Source organism: Micropterus dolomieu, linkage group LG17, assembly GCF_021292245.1.
Source record: "Micropterus dolomieu isolate WLL.071019.BEF.003 ecotype Adirondacks linkage group LG17, ASM2129224v1, whole genome shotgun sequence".
NCBI lineage: Eukaryota > Metazoa > Chordata > Actinopteri > Centrarchiformes > Centrarchidae > Micropterus > Micropterus dolomieu.
Genome location: NC_060166.1, coordinates 38,566,157 through 38,585,657, shown reverse-complemented (window position 1 = coordinate 38,585,657; position 19,501 = coordinate 38,566,157). Strand labels below are relative to the sequence as shown.

The 19,501-nt window shown below is 43.5% G+C and overlaps 1 protein-coding gene across 3 annotated transcripts in view; it reads right to left on the bottom strand.

Moving 5' to 3' along the window:
- Nucleotides 1-730: 730 nt before the first annotated feature.
- Nucleotides 731-19,501, bottom strand: part of plekhg2 (pleckstrin homology domain containing, family G (with RhoGef domain) member 2) — a 111,612-nt gene continuing 92,841 nt past the window's right edge. The window contains exons 13-21 of one of the 3 annotated variants that reach the window (XM_046073374.1): nt 17,613-17,714; nt 17,263-17,301; nt 16,917-16,924; nt 14,888-15,037; nt 14,325-14,456; nt 10,092-12,120; nt 9,371-9,884; nt 7,921-8,820; nt 731-5,798 (exon numbers count right to left, since the gene is read on the bottom strand). In XM_046073374.1, the coding sequence (XP_045929330.1) occupies nt 3,149-5,798; nt 7,921-8,820; nt 9,371-9,884; nt 10,092-12,120; nt 14,325-14,456; nt 14,888-15,037; nt 16,917-16,924; nt 17,263-17,301; nt 17,613-17,714 (6,524 nt within the window). In that variant the 3' untranslated portion in view covers nt 731-3,148. The remainder of the gene's footprint in view (nt 5,799-7,920; nt 8,821-9,370; nt 9,885-10,091; nt 12,121-14,324; nt 14,457-14,887; nt 15,038-16,916; nt 16,925-17,262; nt 17,302-17,612; nt 17,715-19,501) is intronic. The other 2 variants (XM_046073376.1, XM_046073377.1) reach the window with 2 other exon arrangements.

Below are 19,501 nucleotides of genomic sequence, written 5' to 3'. Positions count from 1 at the left end.
GTAGAGTAATAGCGTTAATGGAAAATAAAAACACGAGTCACTTTGTTTTGATTTTGAACCACATAACTTTATTTTCCGTACTTTACATCTTACTGACTCTGAAGGTTACTGGGTGAAGATCTGGGCTGCATCCGAAAAGTCAAAAAAATCTCCTTTCCTAACCACAGAATGACGGCATAACTGTGGCGAGAGAGACAGAGAGAGAGAGAGGAGGTGCTGAGTGAGTATAGGCTGTGGGCTGCACGGAGCTCTGTGATCAAATACGATTTTAACCACTTTAAATAGTAGCCTAACAAAAAAAGAGCGTTGATAATGTGGCAGGCCGGCACAAATAAATCAATGTGTGGGAAACACCTACTGTAGAGGTCATCCAGCCTGATCATTGCCTTTATTAAGGCGAGGGTGTCAGCATCTGTGACTGAAGTAAAATGAATGAATTTGCTGAAGGCTGCAATACATAACGTGAGGCTACACTCTGCAAAATGATCCTCACTTTGATCACGGTACAAGACCAGTAACAGCTTTTATGGGTCTCGGTTACTGTTGACAGTTTCAGAATCAGAATCGGAATCAGAAATACTTTATTGATCCCCGAGGGGAAATTCTGTGATATGTGTTTAAGATAGGCATTTTATAATAACCACTGGTAACTTACATGGTGATCAACATCCTTTATCCATCATGGTCAGTGATTTATTTTTTTAAATTTATTGTAGAAAACACTTTGTTATTTCAACAATAAAACGGTGAAACAGCAAAGCCAAAAGAAAACAAACCAAAAGAAAGAAATAGGCTAATTGTGACTCTTATTCAGGTAGCCTACCATAATGTGTGTTTGTATTGCAGGATTTTGCTAAATGTGGTCAATGGATTTTATCATTTGAGTTTGAGAACGTGCGTCGCTTTAAATGTTGCCGCCGCAAGGAATTGTGGGACGGCATTCTCTCCTTTCCTTTCGTAAAGGATGGTCCGGTGTGCCCTATGCTAAAGGAGAAATTACAGGAAGCATCGAGGCTCCTTTCCTCAGCTTACAGAGAATTCCAAAAGCTCTTATCATGGCTGCCACTGAAATACTTTCGGGTCACTTCACTCTGTTAGGAACCTTCCTGAGCAAAAAAGACTTTTCGAACGCAGCCTTAGTTTATATTTGCCCTTTTCACCAGATCCCAAAAACATTATGTTCTCTCCAGTTTGTCACTAGCGCCCTGTAGACATCTCTTAACCCTCCAAACTCCAAGCAGTTTCTGGGCATTTTTTGCTCACTGTGGGCTCATTTCTCCATGCAATACATAAATCCTGCACCTACATGGAAAAGGGAGAAGTACTAATAAAATGTCTTTTGTGCAGTATAACACAGTTATAATGCCATAAATCATAAACAAATAAAAAATGTAAGTTGATTACACAACATTTTTGTTGGCTAGTGCCCATATGTAATGGGGGGGGGGGGTGCTATACATCAATCCTTGTACAAAATACTTTGACAGAATATGGCGCATAATCAGTAGCTCATTGGTGTTTCCTCTCCATTTGTCTCTTTACTTTCACTTCGTCACTGGAAGCATTTTCTGAGCCGGAGTTATTACAAGAGGAACTGTAAACAGCGTGAACAGTGTTTCCTTTAATGGGAAACACAGTTTTGAATCTGGGTGAAAATTCAAACTGATCTGCTTTTTTTGTTTTGTTTTTAATGACAAACAATAAAAACTGAACACTGAGCCTTGCGCATTAGGGTAATCATCAACTCTTAACATATGAAAAAACTGGTATGCCATGCATGTTGCCAAACTAAGTAAAACCTTTCAGCCAATACATCTCGTGCAGCATTTTCCATCTCATTGACTTTCTGCTACAACTTTGGAATAGCCAGTGAAGCTTGAGATACAAGGTTTCTGAAGGACACTGGCAACAGGAGAGAGTTTAAAGGCAATGAACCAACTGAGTATATCAATATGGGAACAAACAAACACACACAGGTATTGGCTTGGTCTGAAGTTAAAAGGAGAACTTCTTAGACACGTCATTTCAGGCACACACAAACACATACAATCTCTTGATGCATGCAACCAAGAGCTGAAGACACTGTGCAAAATATCAACATTACTTTAAGGATAATAAGTGCCAAAGAGAATAAAACTAAATTCATAAATAAACAATAAAATAAAAAAGAATAATAAAATGATTAAAAAGATAGATTATTATTAACCACAGTCATCACCAACCTGGCCTCAGATAGCCAGACTTTTATGTTTGTTCAACAGAATATAAACAAAACAATAACAAAAATAACTGTGATTGCATACAGCACTGGTTGGAAACTGGACCTTCAACACGCCTGTGACTGCAAGATTAGCAAAAACGGATGTACTCCAGCTCATTAAATGCTAAAAGTTATGGATGGTCAAAAGTGTCTCAAATGAATGGTTTTTGCAATAAGTCATCACATCCACAGAAAGAGTCCAGAGCCATTCAGAAAGTGAACTGAGTAATAATCAGACTTCAGACATCTGCAAATTCATCACATGAAGCTGTGCTTTTGCATGCTCATCTAGTAAGATCACAGCTAAGTTATTCATTCCCGTTGATGGCCACATATTTGTTAACTTTTTACAACATTAGGACCTTCAAAACAATTCCATTAGCAACCATTCAAAGTCATTAGCCCATATTGACAAATTTGAGCTATGTGCAGGTAGAATTTCCATTCTTGAAAGGTCACCTGTTTAAAGCTCGGGTTTAAAGCTTTTCTAAAAGTCACCAAGATTAATTTTGTACTCTGCATTACATCTAACCCCTAAATGAATCCGATCACGCAGAGGGGAATGACTTAAAATCAGTGTTGAATAGGGCTGACAACATTCATGATGTCCCTCGAAGTTGAAGTACCCCATGTTTGCCATTTGAGAAAGATCATGTTCAACATGGTAAACTCATGGAGTTACAGGGGTTTGTGGTTCACAACAAGCCACGGAAAAGTTCCGGAGGTTTGGACCACTAACTGGAAACCAGCAGTGACACAACATCTTCTTACGCTTACTTTGTGTCTTGGCGGTAAATTTCCCACATCTTTTCTAATGCCTTTTTTCCTTCTGTCACCTTTTCTTTTATTGTCTCATAAGGCTATGAAAGAAAGTATTCCCTATTTCTTTCATAGCCTGTTGCAGTTCTGAGGAAGTGGGGAAGCAAGGTGTGAAAGTCCATTGATGCTTACTCTCCTTGTCACCTGCCCTTGTCCCGGTCCTCCTGCTCCGGCTCCACCCTGCAAGGTTTGAGTCAGGCTAACTTGGGCGGTGCTGAAGGAAGTTATTCTGCCACTTCCAGCAATCTGGAGGTTTACCGTGGTGGCATAACTGGTCTTCTGGTTCCCCTGTTTGGTAGGAGATGAATGGGCAAAGGGTAGTGGCGATGAGCTTGAGGGTAAGGGTGAAGAGACGGGGGGTACAAGAGGTGTTGTGGTGGCGATTTGGTCCTGAGACTGTGGTTTAACTTGGGATTGGTAGTTGTGTTGCTGGTAGGGGGAAAGTGGGGGGGAATTCATGCCTGAGGCAAGATTTTGTTCACAGGAAGGCCGGGCAATATAGGCGCAGATAAGCTGGCTACGACAATTACCCTCTTCTAGCTCTGGGTCTCCCCATTCTGTCTGGCTGTCTGATGGAACTGGAGAGGAGAGGAGGGTGTGAGAGAGTGAGGACAGAGGAGAAGGAGAAGGAGAGGAGGCAATGGTTGATGTAGCACTTGGATCGAGGCTATCAGTTCCATTATATTTGTTTGACAGCTCTCGTACATCTGGCCATGGCACGCTGGTGAAATGCTGCCCACCAAGGGTCCCCTTCCCTGGGGTAAGCCTGCTAGGTGAGAGTGGGGATTGAAGCCCAGCTCGAGGGCTGAGGCAGGACGGTGAGCTGCCATATGAGGACCATCCACTCCTTGGACTGGTTGGACAGGACTCCTGCTGTTCAAACAACTGTCGGCCACTTCCAATAAATCCAAGGGACCTGCGGCTGCTGTCTGCCCAAGAACGGCGCAGTCCACTAGGGTTGCTCCGGACTGGGCTAGGGGGTCTGTCTGCCAGGCTGGAGGAGAAAGACCTACGAAGGGTTTGAGAGTTTGTTTGGGATGCAGGAGAACAGGGTACAGAAGGGGAAGCGGCTCTGGAACTAATCTGTGGGACCAAAGAAGACGAGGAAGTAGGGAAAGAGGTATTCTTCAGTGTTGGTGCGCCTAATGAGGAAGAAAAGGAAGGAGAGGGAGAGGAAGAACCATGTCTATGGTTTCTAGGTTGAGGTGCTGCAACATTATTTGTCCAAACATTCACTGACACACCAATAGGAGGTGGGGAGAGGATCCGAGGGCTGAGACATGAGGAAGACTGCCCAAATGCTGAACTTGCTGAAGAGGACCTAGATAGCTCCAAAGTGAGGCCTAGTGGGTTATGGGAACTTGCACCTCCTACCCGTGTGCTCCGGGGTTGGGGGGGTTTGTTTGCCATGGGGGAGGAATAATCATGTTGGGAAGGAGGGGAGCAGAGGCGAGAAAATGAGGCAAAGGTTGGAGAGGGAGATGGAGACTGAACTCGTGAGCTGGGCTCGGATGCAGGAAAAGGCCGAGCTACACGGTTGTGCGACCCCAACCATAGAGGATCATGGGTATCTTGCATTGCTGTGGCGTTAGTGCTACCATTTGCTAGTGGCACTTTCTGTGAATTTACTGACCAACCCCCATTACTGACGGCACGGTTAATGCCACAGGTGCTGGTGTTACTTACATTGCTGATCACTGTGGTTATACCAGCTAAACTAATGTTGTTGTTGTTGTTGTTGTTGTTGTTGTTTGGATTCTGTGATGAGTCAGTTTTGGAGTGAAGGAATGAGGGACGAGGGGAAGGGGAAGAAGAGCAGGGATGTTGATGATGGGCCAGTTTCGTAGAAAGGGAAGGAGAGCATTGAGAAAGAGAAGGAGAAGGTGACTGCATGGGAGGGGAAGGGCAAGTGGCCCAGGGAGAGGACGGCGGACACCTTGAATGTTGGTACCCATCTTTAGTGCACCCCAGCAGAGCATATGCAGGCATGCTGGGGCCATGCTGACTGGGAGGGAGTTTAGGGGAAGGTGAGCGTTGTCGTAAAAGAGATGAGGTGCTGTGGTTTACTGTATTTATGGGTGGGGCTTGTTGCACGGCAGTGTTTTTTCTTGCCATACTCTGACTGATGGACTGGCTAATACAGGAGGCAGCTAAGGATCTGGCGAATGCAGAGGAAGAAGCGGTGGGTGAGGAGCATGGAGGACAGCGGTGAGAAGAAGACGGCGTAGGGGAGGGAGGAGGACCTGCTCTTATGGCTGAAGATCTCCCAGAAGACGTAGAGGGAGTGAAAGCAGAGGAGGGTTCAGCAGAGCAGGCAGTGGGAGCTTGTATCGAGGAATCCTTCCCAGAAGAGGGTGTAGGAGAGAAACAGGGGAGAGCCCTGCAGACAGTGTTCAGAGAGGTATCTTCAGTGGACACAGGCGTTGGAGAAGATGCTGGAACAATCCTAAATGGCGTGGTGCAAGGAGATGCTTGGACAGAGGAGGAGGATGAGGAAGGGAGAGCTCTAACAGGGGAAGGGGAACGGTTTGGGAGGCTGGGTCTGAAGGCTGAGGGGGATGTGGTGAGGTCTGTGTCCAGGCCAGGGAATAGGTCTAGAATAGGTCTCTCCACCAGGCTGGATGTCTCCAAGGAGGGTCTGGAAGATGGGCGGCTGCCTGAAGGGAACCTGGAAATAGGTAGGCTGGTGGGGGAGCGCTGTTGGTCTGGTTCCCTGGAACTGACAGAGAAACATAGATTTAAAAAGAGGAATTTCATTTTGTTAGGATTATTTTTTTATGCCAGTATCTAAGCTACAGTATAATTAGTTTATTCTTCTAGTTTGTGCGTACAGTTGAGGCAATATTTTGACAAAAGTGACTTTGAGTGACGGGATGTGTTTCTAAGGGCAAAATGACAAGGACAATAAACCATTGCAGCTATAGCCAAAAGGTAGCTTTTTTCAAATGGCACACTGCGATTGAGAGAAAGGTTTGGGGATTTTTAATGCATTAGTTCTTGTATTGTTGTCTGTGCAATGGTTAAATCCTGTACCTCTTTTAAAATATCACCTGAATGATACTTCTAAAGTTACAGCCTAAGTTTTGACCCCAATTTTGATGTCAGTTGATGAATAGTTTACCTTTGGCTTTTAGTTCTAGCACAAGCATGAGTCATACGCAGAGGTGAAGAAACGATGCAATCTACTCTCAAGAGTTTGATGGGGAAAAAGATGGATGTAGAAGGAGGGAGAGCCAATGCACATGAGTAATATATTATATGTGGGTGAGGTTGTTCATTGAAACTATAAAACATTGCATAACCCCACCATAAGTCCTCCTTTACTTCTCAAATGTTGCATTTTGTGATGTCATTTATGATATATGTAGATCTCATGACAGAATATTTTTGAGAAGGTAACTACAAGTCAGAACTAAATTCTATCCTAGTAAACAGGGGTGGAGGCAGATGTTGTTGGCCTAGCCTAAACCTGGGGGGGATTCTCCCCAGGGAGATTATTTTCCCATTTAAGGCTGTTATATAAACTATTGTTCAAGCTGTTTGAGATAATTGAATGCCTTAAAAGTCTGCATATCATTTGGGAAAAACATGATGCTTGCCCAGAAACAAAAACATCCCGTGGAGCCAAATAGACTACTATTTTTTGTATTTAATTGTTCTGTAACTGTCTTTATCAGTGTGAAACCATAAAACAACAAATGTTGTGTTGGGAATCACTCATTTTCACTCATGCTACCTAAAAAGAGACTGAGATTGTCAGATGTTGCTTTTTCTATTGAAGTTGTTGATTGAATAAATGTTCAACAAATCTACTTCATTTGAATCCATGACATAATAAGATGCGCTGCTCTAATAGCAAATCAAGCCACAACAGGAGTGAAACAAGCTTTGGACCTTCTGTATCATCTGCTTATCTCTACTAGCAAGTTAAAGTTGGTGAACTAGCCAGCTCACCAACTGCTTCTAGCCTGAGTGTTACAGCTGTGGATTCACACACCTGAAACAACCCTGCTGTTCACAGGCTGATGCTGCTTAACCACTTTTGGTGGATGGCAGCTGATTTAAATAAGTTAATAAAAGAGAACAGTAAAAGAGTAAACATTTTGGCTAGGACTACCTAGGACTCAAAAGGTTAAGTTCTCCATTTAGAGGCCAAAAACTGCTCTCAACTTCTATGCTGTTTATTTGTGTTTTCTGCCAGCTAATTTTCCATTGGTTTGACAAAACATGCTTTTAGCCCACACGCAGTTAGTTGAAATCCAATGATTTAGCCGATGGCAAATTCCTACCGATAACAAGCCAAGGCGAATTCCATCCTGTGCTATACTCTCTGACATGAACAAAGTTCTAACAGTTCAGAAGAGCCCTTAGGCACACGCTTTATACGCTTTATGCTTGGCTGACTTTTGTTTTCCTTTATCACAAAACCAAACAAATCACAGTCTGATAAAAAGGTGATAGGCTTCCACATTTAACAATGAGCTTTACCAAAAGAAAAGAGGATATAAATAGGGACAATGTAAAATAGTTTACACAAAAGGTTTGCACAGGAGCCAAACCACAAAACAATGGCCCAAACTGCATTTGGATTGCTCAGCTGTTTATTTTAAACTCCAATAGAGGAAATTATAATGATGTTTTAAGGTTAACAATGTTAAGTGTGGTGTTAAGTCTGGGCTTGTTCCTCTTATGTCAGAACAGGGCTGGGTTTTAGCGAGTATATGCAAATTAGTAAGTCCCTTTATGGAACATTTTCTTTCTGTCTCCTGATAGTAAACAGCCGTTAAGAAGCAGCTGGTACTATTTCAAACATATTGTATTTTAATCTGATGCAGACATACCTATGTTCGAATGGAGAGGTGTTTTTGACATTCCTGGTGGTAGACTGAGCCAGTTTACCCATTGTAGCGGGTATGTCTGATGGCCTCTGGCTGATGAATGTTGGTAGAAAGTCTGTAGACTGAGCCGATGGAGGGCGTGGTTCAGAAAGATTTGATTCAGAGTTTTGAGCAGATGACCATGGTCTTGGTGCTGCTTGTACTCTTGCTTTGTGATCCTCTGGGGTTTCTGTCAATGTATGACTAGTAACCTGTGAGGGGTCAACGGTCTTGTGCGAAGGCTCACTCAGGGGTGGTGGAATTACCAGTTCTCCTAAGGATCTGTAATGAGGTGGATCTGTAAAGATCAATGCTGAACCTTGCAGAATCATCCTAGTTTGTGAAAAAGAATCATTGGTCTCATTTAATTTAATCTGCTCAGTTGGGAGCTCATCTTTCTTTGGACCTCCAGAGGACCCCAGGATTGTGGCGCCTCCCTCCAGCAGGCAAAGTGTTTCCCTCTGGGCCTGATCTCCAGCCAGCCCTGGGTGAGGCATCGTGGATCTGTAGTACTCTGTTGGAGCCTGACTCTGTGTACAAGCTACAGTCAGTCCCAGCTCTCCTGAGGAGGTGTTTCCATCCATGTGTACTGAACAAACCACGTTTTCAGGCCCTGTGTGAACACTCTGCACATCTTTAGTAAAGATCTTTAGAAAATCTTTGTTGTCAGTGTGTCCTGTGGAAATGTTGTATTCTGGTTTGTCTTCTTGTGCAGCTGATATATCCTGCTTATATGAATCCAGTTCCCACCGTGAAATGCTGTGACCAGAGAGACTTGGCTCAGAGTGTGCTGGCTGGGTAATGTTTACAGATGTTGAGTCTTCTCTGACGGAGTAAACAGGGCATCCCAGACTCAGCTCCAACCTGCAAACAATCAGTAGCAGAACCAAACAGAGTCTTTAGAATATAATAAGTCCAGACTGAAAAACACAATGATGAAGATTTGTACTGTGAAATTACAGAAAATGATCATATACAGGATAGTGACATATAAGTGTATGTAATGCTGAAATTAGCACAAGAATTTCTTAAGCTGCAGTTCACCTAATAGGCAACAATTGTTGCTTACATACAAACTCTGAGAATAGGAGACCTGCCAAACTCTGTCTTGTTAACATTTTCCCACAAAAAGCTAGGCCTCTCTTGCCAATTTTTCTTCCTCCAATGTGTTTAAGTAAACATTTGGGAAATGTGTTTTTTTTTAGAAAGTTCTAAAGATGTTTTATTTGTTCGGTAATAGGTCTATCATCCTATCACACTTGCCGTGGTCAAAAGGGCTTTACAAGCACTGCACATAGCATAATGTATCACCTTAACTCCCAATATGCCAGACATTTACATTACTTCCTTTATTTTGAGCTCATCTTGCTGTTTTGTCATATACCAACCATTTCTGTAAATAATATCCACTCACCCTTCTCTTTTCTCTGTGTCCTCAGTATCCGAGTAAACCTCCCCATTTTGATTTACGGGTTTGCCTCTCCTTGTGGACGAGGTAGAGCTGTAGTCCCTGAACTTGGTGACTGTAGAATCCAAGGTCATAGTTGATGTCAAGGGGCTGTTCCTGGCAGAGCAGCACAAACTGGAATGCTGATCTTCAGGTTGTGTTCTTATGTGATGTCTGGATTCTGTAGAAGCCAAGGAGGTGTCAGTGGCGGTGTACCCGGAGCTGGAGCTGTTAGCCTGGGCCTGATTGGATGACGGATCTCTTAGCGAAGTGGAAGGATTTTCTCCAGGCGTGGTGGAAACCTTGGAGTTGTCGCCTGATCTACAGCTCACACTGGAGTCTCTTTCTTTAGTCAGGGCAGAGATGAAGTCTCTGGGCCTGGAGAGGTTGAATCCATTTGTCTGTTGGTGGCAGGCCAGGGTCAGCTGCTCTTTGACAAACAGCAGAGGCTCACAGGGGGCCATCACTGTCTGCGGGAAATCTAGAGGAGAACAACAGAGAACAAGTATTTTAGTAATGGACTGTAACTGATTGCAAAGAAATCAGTTGTTAGTCGTGTAGCAGCATTGCTCTGGCCAGTCTGACTGTCCACCACTTTAGTCTAGAGCGAAATTATCTTGGCTACTGAATCTCAAAGAAACCCCCAAGTCATTGTATCTTGGAAGATATTTTAAAAAGGCCAACCTACCATTTGTCAGGCTCTCCGCTGTCTTTATCATCCTCTCCTCCTGGATCGTTTGGTAATCCTGGCTCATGGTTTGGGTCTGGTACTGGCTTTGAGTCTCGGTCTGGTTCTGTGTCTGACCCCACATCTGGCTTTTGGGTTGGATCTGCAACTGCTGCCTAGTTTGTGTTATGGTTTGGCTCTGAACTTTGGCTTCTGAGAGAGTTTGGGTTCCATATTTGGTTTCTGCACTGGTATCTGATGGATTGATTTCCCTTTTGTAATGTGTTTGCTGTTGGGACTCAGTTGGGATCTGTATTTGAGTCTGAGATAGAACTTGAGTCTGGCTTTTAGTTTGGGTCTCCATTGAGTGTCCAGACAGTCTACCTGAGCCCCATGATGGGTTCCGTACAGCGCTGGCCCGTTTCTGATGCAGTGGGACCTTCATGGTACTTGCTTTGGCACTGTACATCCGGGCCAATGTTTGGACCTTGCTCAGAATACGCTCTGAGTTTTCCATCAGCACAGGATCCACCACAGGGCTTGCCTCAAATAACCCAATACCGGCTACATCTGATCCCATGCCCTCAAACAAGGCCCGGTTAGCAGTGACAATTCTAGAGTGGCGGGACCATCTACCCACTTTTATCTGACTGGGAAGACCCTCAAGGTTCCCGCAGGTCTTAGCCAAGTCCCTCTGTTTGGTTCTATTCCAAGAGGACTGAGTTTTGGTCTCAGTTTTTTTACATTGTTCTGTAGGTGGCAGAGGTGTAGAGGGTTCTTTGTGACTTCTATTTGGTTCTGCTGGGCCTACTTGTTTAGGTTCATGGCCATTCGTAACAGCTTGGTTTCCAGCACCGGTTTTGGTTGTTTCATCTCTGCACTTGTACTGTTTGGTAGGAGATGGTCCTTCTCCTTCCAGTGAATTTCCATCTTGCTGCCCAGTAGTCACAACACTTGTCTTTCCCTCTTGTCTTTCTTCTAGCGCTTCCTCCAGTGGTCCTTTACAGACCTTTTCATTTTTGTCTTGTATCTCAGCCTCTTCCGCAACAGGCCTGTTTGGGTTCAACTGCAGATTCAGACCCGCTTGGTCTGGGGTCTTCTTGTCCTGCATCACGGTGGAGGTTGGTGACTTTATTTGGTCCTCTGTATCAATGTCCAGGAAGTTGATTGGTTTATCTACCTGTCCATCATTATATGCATCTGCTGAGAGTGGAGTAGGGAAAGAGATGGGACCAGTAGGGGAATAGAGCTCGGTCTCTTGATGAACCTCACTGTTGGTTGCTTCAGTTGTTTCACACTTGGATTGTCCACCTTCTGGCGCACATTGCTGTCCACCCACATCAAAGCGTGATACCGAATCCTTCACTAAACCAGATGGGATTTGTGAGAAACTGCTCCTCCTTCTTGATGCCACACCTTCTCCCTGTTCATCCTCCTCTTCCTCGTGCTCGTCCTCTTCGGCCTCGGCTGCTGCCTCATAGTAACTCCTGATCTTTTCAATAATCTTCTTGTCACGTTTGGTTAGGTGGGAGCCTCTTGTGGGTGGCTGGCGTCTCAGTATGTGGTGATGATGGAGATCTGGATTTGGGGAGGAAGTGTTGGCCTTAGTATTTGCCTCTTCCCTGGGTAAGTGACAACTGCTACTGTTTTCTATTTCTTTCTCTACTGAGATAGGGGGATCTGATGTCGGGGCAGGAATGATACTCTCTTCCTCTTCTTCATCTGTTGTTTTCTTCTCTTCTTTCTCTTTCTCTACCACTTCTCCTTGTGTCTTTCCATCCTCCTCCACTTCCTTTTCCACTTGACTTGTTGCCTCTGGAATTTCTTGAACTTCATTTGTAGTTTGATTTTCAAGTCCATCTTCCTCTGCAGAGCCACCGGTCTGACTTCGGAGGGTTCCGTTGTTCTCCATTTCTACTCTTTCCTGCTCCTGTTGGTTTGTGGGTCTTTGCTCTGGGCTGGAGGGGCAGGCAACTGGGGGCAGTGGGCAGGTGAAGTTTGTCTGGTTAGATGGAGGCTGACTTTCTTTGGGCTGATCCAGAACCTGCTCCTGCAAGAAAAGTAAGACCACAGTGTTTAAAAATGACTCTACTTTGGTATCAATATTAGTTGTAGTAACAGACTATTATGACCTGGAGTCATATTGGTTTGGATGTGAGTCTCAATGATGTGTATTTCTGCCTGCTGTTATGTGCCTGCTGTTACCCTCCCTACCCGAGGGAGGAGCCGTTTTGTTTGTCTGTGTTACAGGTGGTGGACAGCGGATTGGGCTGGAGGATTTCCTGTATAAAGGAACCTGTGTGGAGGCCGCCCGCTCTCTCCTCCCATTCCCCTACCTCCCCAGCCAGACGGGGTGCTCTGGGGCAAACCTCCTGGTGTATTATAGCCTATACTGTATTTCACCTATGTGCTGGAAGTTAGCGGTGTAATGAGCTGCCATTTATTTTGAATATTGTTTTCTCCTGTTTTCTGGCCAGGGATTCAGGTTAAGTATTTTTTGTTTCCTTTTGTATTTTACTTTTACGTTTTACGTTGTCGGATTAATTATTGGGATGGGAAAAGGTGGTTTTGTTTGTTGTTTTGGCCTAGCTCTCCCTGATGTCTTGGTTTTCTATACCATCTGTGAATAAATCTAACATTAACCCACAGAATATCCCGTAGCCCTTTGATGATTTATGGGGAGTGGGGACAAGAGAGGAGACATCATGTTGCGCTCAGGCTTCCCTTAGGCCGGGCGTAACACAGACCCTTTGGAGGAAATTCATCAGTCTGTCTGAATGAAATAATAACCCGGATGTCTTCTAACCTACTCAAACTAAACAGCAGCAAAACAGAGCTACTGGTAGTGGCTCCCAAGAGGATAGGTGATCTATTCCTCAAAGTGGATGGTTGCTTCATCTCTCCATCCCAAGAAGTCCGCAACCTTGGTGTAATTTTGGACTCCACCCTTTCCTTCCAGTCACATATCAAACTCATTACCAAGTCTGCCTTCTACCACCTCAAACACACTTCGACTTTCACTCTCAGACTCTGTGGCAGAGTCACTCATCCATGCCTTCATCACCTCCCGCTTGGACTACTGCAATGGGGTCCTATATGGGGTACCCAGCAAGGTCCTGGACAGGCTACAAAATGTGCAGAACTCGACTGCCAGGGTTCACACCCTCACTCGGACGTGGCAGCACATCACCCCAATCCTCACTCAGCTTCATTGGCTCGCAGTCAAATTCCACATCACCTACAAAATCCTACTCCTCACCTATAAATCTCTTCATGCCACTGCACCCCAGTACCTACTGGACCTTCTCCACCCCTACAACCCCTCATGGAAACTGCGGTCCACCGACAAGGGCCTGCTCTCTGTCCCCAACACCAGACTACGAACTTTTGGTGACAGAGCCTTCAGCGTCACAGCCCCCACCCTCTGGAACTCCTTCCCCACAGAGATCTGAAATGCTCCCTCTCTGGACATCTTCAAACAACTCCTAAAACTCCACCTCTTCACAAAGGCATTCAACCCTGAATGACTTGTATTGTTCTCTCTGTGGTTATGTGTAAAGCGTCCTTGGGTCCTGTGAAAGCCGCTATAAAAATATGTTATTATTATCATTACAAATATTACGTATATAATAGTCTAAAAATTGGGATCTTGGATATCACTATTTCATTAAGTCAATAAAAACATGGCTTGCTTTAGCAATGCACCAGGAAAAAAATGAGAATGTGTTTGTTTTTGCTTTAGACCAAGTAATCTTGAATATTACTGGCCAGTTCAATCCATCTCAAGGGGAGTAATGGTGTTGGTGTCCCCATGTCCTTCCACAAATTCTACAATCAAGCACTGTCATAGAACAAGTATCACTACCTAAATGGCAGATTTTCATTAAATTTGCAGAGCCCATTCTTGCTCCCCAGATGACAAACCTTAGCTTTAATGGATTTCGGTCCTTTCAGGACAAATGCTGATTTTTTGTACCACTACTGATGAGACTTTAAGAACAACAAAAATGTTTGTTTGTTCATTTTGTACAAAACCTTTACATGTTGGTGTTTTAAGTACATAACAGCCCCTAGGGGCTGCAATCAGAACTTTAAATGGTTTGTTTATAAATTACTTTTGTCCATCAGATTAAAATGGATTATAGATGGTACAGCAGAAAACAAATTGAAATTGTGTATTAGTGGATCAGGTAATAACATTTTTGAGTAGGGTTGAATCTTTTATGTTATATATAGAGCAGAGTGTATTCTCACCATTGTGTCAGTGTGAATGGCAGTGAGTCCTTCCCTGGCTCTACTTTGGTTAATGAACTCCAGGATCTCTTCTGTGATGGACAGGGTGGGAGGAGGGCTGAGGGGGGACAACTCCTCTTCTTCCTCTTCCTGCTCATTTGAATAGAATGGAAAAGAATACATATGAATACAACAGGATATTGTTATTATTATTATTAGTAGTAGTAGTAGTATTAAACAAGTAAATGTCTTTTTACATCCTACAACTGTAGTTCAAGTTAATTAAGTCAAATTCAAGTTTACAAATTTTTACAATTTCACATTGTTCCAGCAATACATTTTACAGATTGTCAGATTGAGTCAAAGTTACATCTCAGTCAGCCTCCTTTGATGCAGAAATGCAAGGGGTAATCAAAGCTTACAGAATGGCATGTCAACTCCAATCTAATCTAATATAATATGAAGTGAAGTCACGTTATGTCACTTCTAATCTAATACAATCTCCTCAAATGTAATGCTCCATATAATCTAATTTCATCTAATGTAACCTAACGCCATACCTCATTCCTGTCACAGTAAAATACCTCTTCTCCTGGATTTGGTCGCAGCTGTGGCATCAGGCCTGGCTCGGGCCTGTTGACCTCCACCTCGATGACGGAGGACGCGAGTGTGCTGCTGCTGCCTGCTGAGCCCAGACTGTCTGCCTGGCAAAGCTCACCCTCACTGCCCGCCTGCTGCACAAACAACATCCAGCCACGCAGACAGCATGAAAACAAGGCCACTTTTAATGATTCCCAACCCCGGTCAATTCCCCAGTCCAGTCCTAGATTTTAGGCAAACTCATCATAAATTTATTTTTACAATCCCACCTCAGTGAAGCTTCATTTTCCTCTGTAAATGATATCCTTTAGATGTCCTTTATCAAATGGTCCTTTCCTGTGATATGTGAGCCCGGTGTCATCTCAAGGCGTCAAATACCAATGCTTTGAGAAAGCCTGACAAACCATTGGTATTTGACACACAAGCTACCCTTCAGAGTCCGTTTGAAACACCATGGGTTTTCAAGTAACTCCAATGTAAGCCATTCAGTGTCAATGATTGTGCTAATTTCAATCCAAAAAATGATCTTTTCCTAAACCCTAAAGTAGTTTTGGAACATAACTAAAACCAGGATGTTTTCTAAACCTAATCAAAACCAAGATCTTTTTCTGAACCTAAAGGCATTTAATACGGAAGTTGAAGTCTACATAATCCAAAAGGCGTTTCTTTATGATGCTGAGGGGTACCTTCTGCATCAAATACCGACGCTTTGTCAGGCTTTCTCAAAGCCTTGCTATTTGACGTCCTGAGATGAGAATGTGTTGGATATGTCTATCCCCAGATCTTGTCTAAACAGGGAATACATCCCAGTAACTATTGTGGGAAAGTAGAATATATTTAAAGAGGAAGGTTTTTCGTGTTTAGATACTGACCACGGTGCTCCCTACAAGAATACACCAATCTCCGCACAGCAGAGAGACCCGGGCGTGACAATGATAAGGCTAATATATATTTGTTTCTATGAATTTGCTGTTTTCACTTTTTAAAAACATTTACATGACTTTGTTTTTGGTACTTAATTACAAAAAAGTACCTCAGAATAGCATGGATTATTGGTAAAACTATCAGTTTTTAGTTGTCACTAAGGCCCGGACCTCCGTAGTTATATGTAGACTTTAGCCTATTAATAAAAATCATTGGTAACAAGCTCAACTTAAATGAAGGCTTTAGGACCATGTGGACGCAGCTGATTACACCATCGCAACCCTCATTTCAAGTTGAGAAACTGTTTCCCCATCGATGGTCAGTGTCCAGACCTGGGGAAACACCAGAAGCACATGACAACGAGAGAGCGCCGCTGTGTGCAGGCAGAGTTTTGGGTGAAATAGGGTGAAGCGTCTCCCCATCAAGAGAGACGCTGTGCGCATTTACGAGCCACAGCAGCATTACCTCATGTTTAAATCTCCCGACAAGCCAACAGGATGTTAAATAATACGCTGTGTTCTTCTCCACATCCAAACGGCCTCACACACAGTCCAGGGTCATACAGAGACACTGTCTGGAGGAAAGCATGGGCTGGATAATGAACACTGCACTGTTCAGCTGCACTATCTGTGGCTTCGCTGTCTAATCTTTCGCCCGGGAACAGGGGTCGGCAACTTTTTTACATGTACTTGCATTACTCAGCTTTTCCATGTTCAGTTGTTTGTATGCTCATTTTCCAACTGTCAGTGTCTCTGGTGTGTGAGTGAGATGGGCGGGGCTAAGGGCTGCGTAGACCTTCATATGGAAACAGGCCTGGGGAGAAGGGGGGTTGGCCCGTGTTTCTCAACCTTCTGACTACTTTTTCATTATTAGTAAAAAAGTACAGGCTAAGGAAGGCGGCCCACCGGCCCTGAGGTTGAACGGCCCACCGGGACTCCAGTTGGCCAGACCGCCACTGTTGTGAGGCTCCCTGTACGTCACCACCTCAGTCTGTGATTGACAGCTATTGCTTCATCCAAGAACAGATATTGATATAGCAGGACCTTTTCACAGTCAATAGAACATGAAAGTGCTGAAACACTGTCTTACCTTCAAAGCTGCAGGATTCCCCCGGTTTGTAGACAGGAGTCGGCGGAGGGAGAAGGGAGGAGGTGTGTGAAGAACAGATGGGTGGGAGACGGAGATGTTATCAAGATGTTTGACAGGAACTTGGCTTCCATTCCACAACTAAGTAAATCTCATTTTCTGTGATGCCTTGTTTTTACAAGTTCAGTGGCTCAGTTTTGTATTCGGAGATCAGTGCCAAAACTAAACCCTGAACTCACTGCCAAAAACATCATTCATTAATCTATAAAGAGTTCATTTACTGAAGGGATCTGCCTCAGTAGTGTGATTGTCTGAATTGTGAATGTGACCTTAGAGGAAATGTTCTCACCATTGGGATGAAACGCTGCTTCGATGTCTTTAGCTGGAGCTGTAAAAGAAACAACTTTATCTGCTCTGTTGGCTCAGGATTATGGAATCAGAATGTTTCTTATAACAACACCACTTAATGCTGGTTTGAAATTATAGAGGGAAGTTTTTTTTTCTCAGTTATCAGGAGGAAAATAATTATAATCTCACAACTTTGCATCACAGCTAAACATCTGGATATGAAGGATGAACGAAAAGTCTGAAGCGTGGGTTGTGTGAGCCCTGAGCAGTTGACTGAAGGCGAGTTGGTAGCCGTCCTCAGGCATGCTGTGGACTGTTTCTACAATTGCTTTAAATGAGCTCTCTGCCTACCTGACTGTCTCCTGGTGCGTCTATACGGCAGGTTTCCCTCCAGCAGAAGCGGCAGACTTTTCCTGGACTTCTCAGGCGTGTACATCAGCAGCTCTGGTGGCTCTAAATGGACAAACAGAGCGAAGAGACCCTTAGTCACTTCAGAATACCTGCTGAATAACTGGAGTGACTCTCAGGTTCTAGCGCACATACTGTACAGGTGCATCTCTGAATATCGTGGGAAAGTTTATTGTGAGCACCAGAACCAGACTGAGAGGTTAAAGCCTTAGGAAACCTTTGCAGGTGTTCATTAGAGCTCTTTTCAGGTCGACATTTCTGTGTTATAAATTCTTTATTCTAAAATTCTATAATTTTTTGGGGATATTCTACGATTTAAACTATAATCATCAAGACTAAAACTAAAAAAGCTTGAAATATTGGGGGCTTAGCCAAGGCAAGAATCATTCATGTTTTTACCCCGTAGCCTTTGTTAGTCTTTTGTGAAACTGAACCTTTTACCGACTTTACCCATAAAAAATGAGCTACAATTTAATTATGTATAATGTACCAATACATTATTCTGATTTTTATAATTACTACTGATAATAATTAACACAAATAATATTAATTGTGTGGGGGAGTCTGGGGGTCTGCACCAATTTATTGAGGAAATGTCTTTAATTTTATAAAAGGAAACACAAAATTCACAAAATCCTGGTGACAATTCAGAATATAGAAATATAGTAAGATAATGAGTAATATAATGCAGAACGGCTCTCGAGCATTCTGTGCCGCTGTCACATATGTTATGTGGCACTTTTTCACCTCAATGATACATTCATTCATTTTAATTCAGTTATAAACTCCTGGACTTTTAATAGCTCCTGTTTTTCAGCAGGTCAGATTCTCTGGCACAGATCTGTGTTCTCTGACAGTTGCAGAATAATTTTTTGAGACAAAAGTCGTAATATTACGGGAATAAAACATCTAATGAGAGTGAAGTCATAATATTTGAACTAAATCTACCTGCTTTCCCCTGCGGTACTGCTGTGCTGATATGGTGGTAGGCCGCCCCCTTTAGACACAGAGCCTCGATGAGACGAGAAAAATTACCTGGCGACGCTGATGCAGAGAATTTATAGTTTCCACATAGGTGTCATTTACGCTGGGGACACTGGGGACGCTGGGGACATGTCCCCAGCACTTTCTGAAATGGCTGACTTTGTCCCCACCACTTTTTTAAAGCATAATTTGTTAAAAACGTTCTGAAATGCAGTGTGTATTTGTGCTTGTGTTTTTCTATATTTCTATTCTTGTCATCAAATCTCATGTGCATAGCCAACAATGTGTTAGTCTGTCTCTCAGCAATGTCCGACTTCCTGTATGTAGCTCTGAGCTCTCTGCCTCTTGGTCCCTCGTTTGAAAAACACCTCGCAAATACATAGTTTAATGCACAGAAAGGGTCGGTTCCTAAAGCAGCTGCTCGCTCTAGTTTTTATCAAGCAAACAGGAGGAAACAGTGTCTTTGTTGGGGACTATTTTCAGCGGCTGATGAATCCACATGTGGTGCTTTAGTGAGTATTTGGGGCAGCGGGACGGTGTGTGTTTTACAGTTTTTCTAGATTGCTTAAACACTGTAATCAGGCTTTTGAACTAACAAAACAATTAATCAAAGAGCACAACGATCTCTCTAAACTCTAAACACTATTCCTCTTTACCACACATTTTTCAGATAACGACTAATTTGGGTTATTATTCAGAACCATAACGTGTAGTTGTATCAACATGTGTTTTTAATCAACAGCTGACTGTCAAATAATATTTCAGCAGGAGGAGGAGGGGGAGGAGGAGGAGGAGGAGGGGGAGAGGGAGGAGTAGGAGAGGGAGAGGGAGGAGTAGGAGAGGGAGAG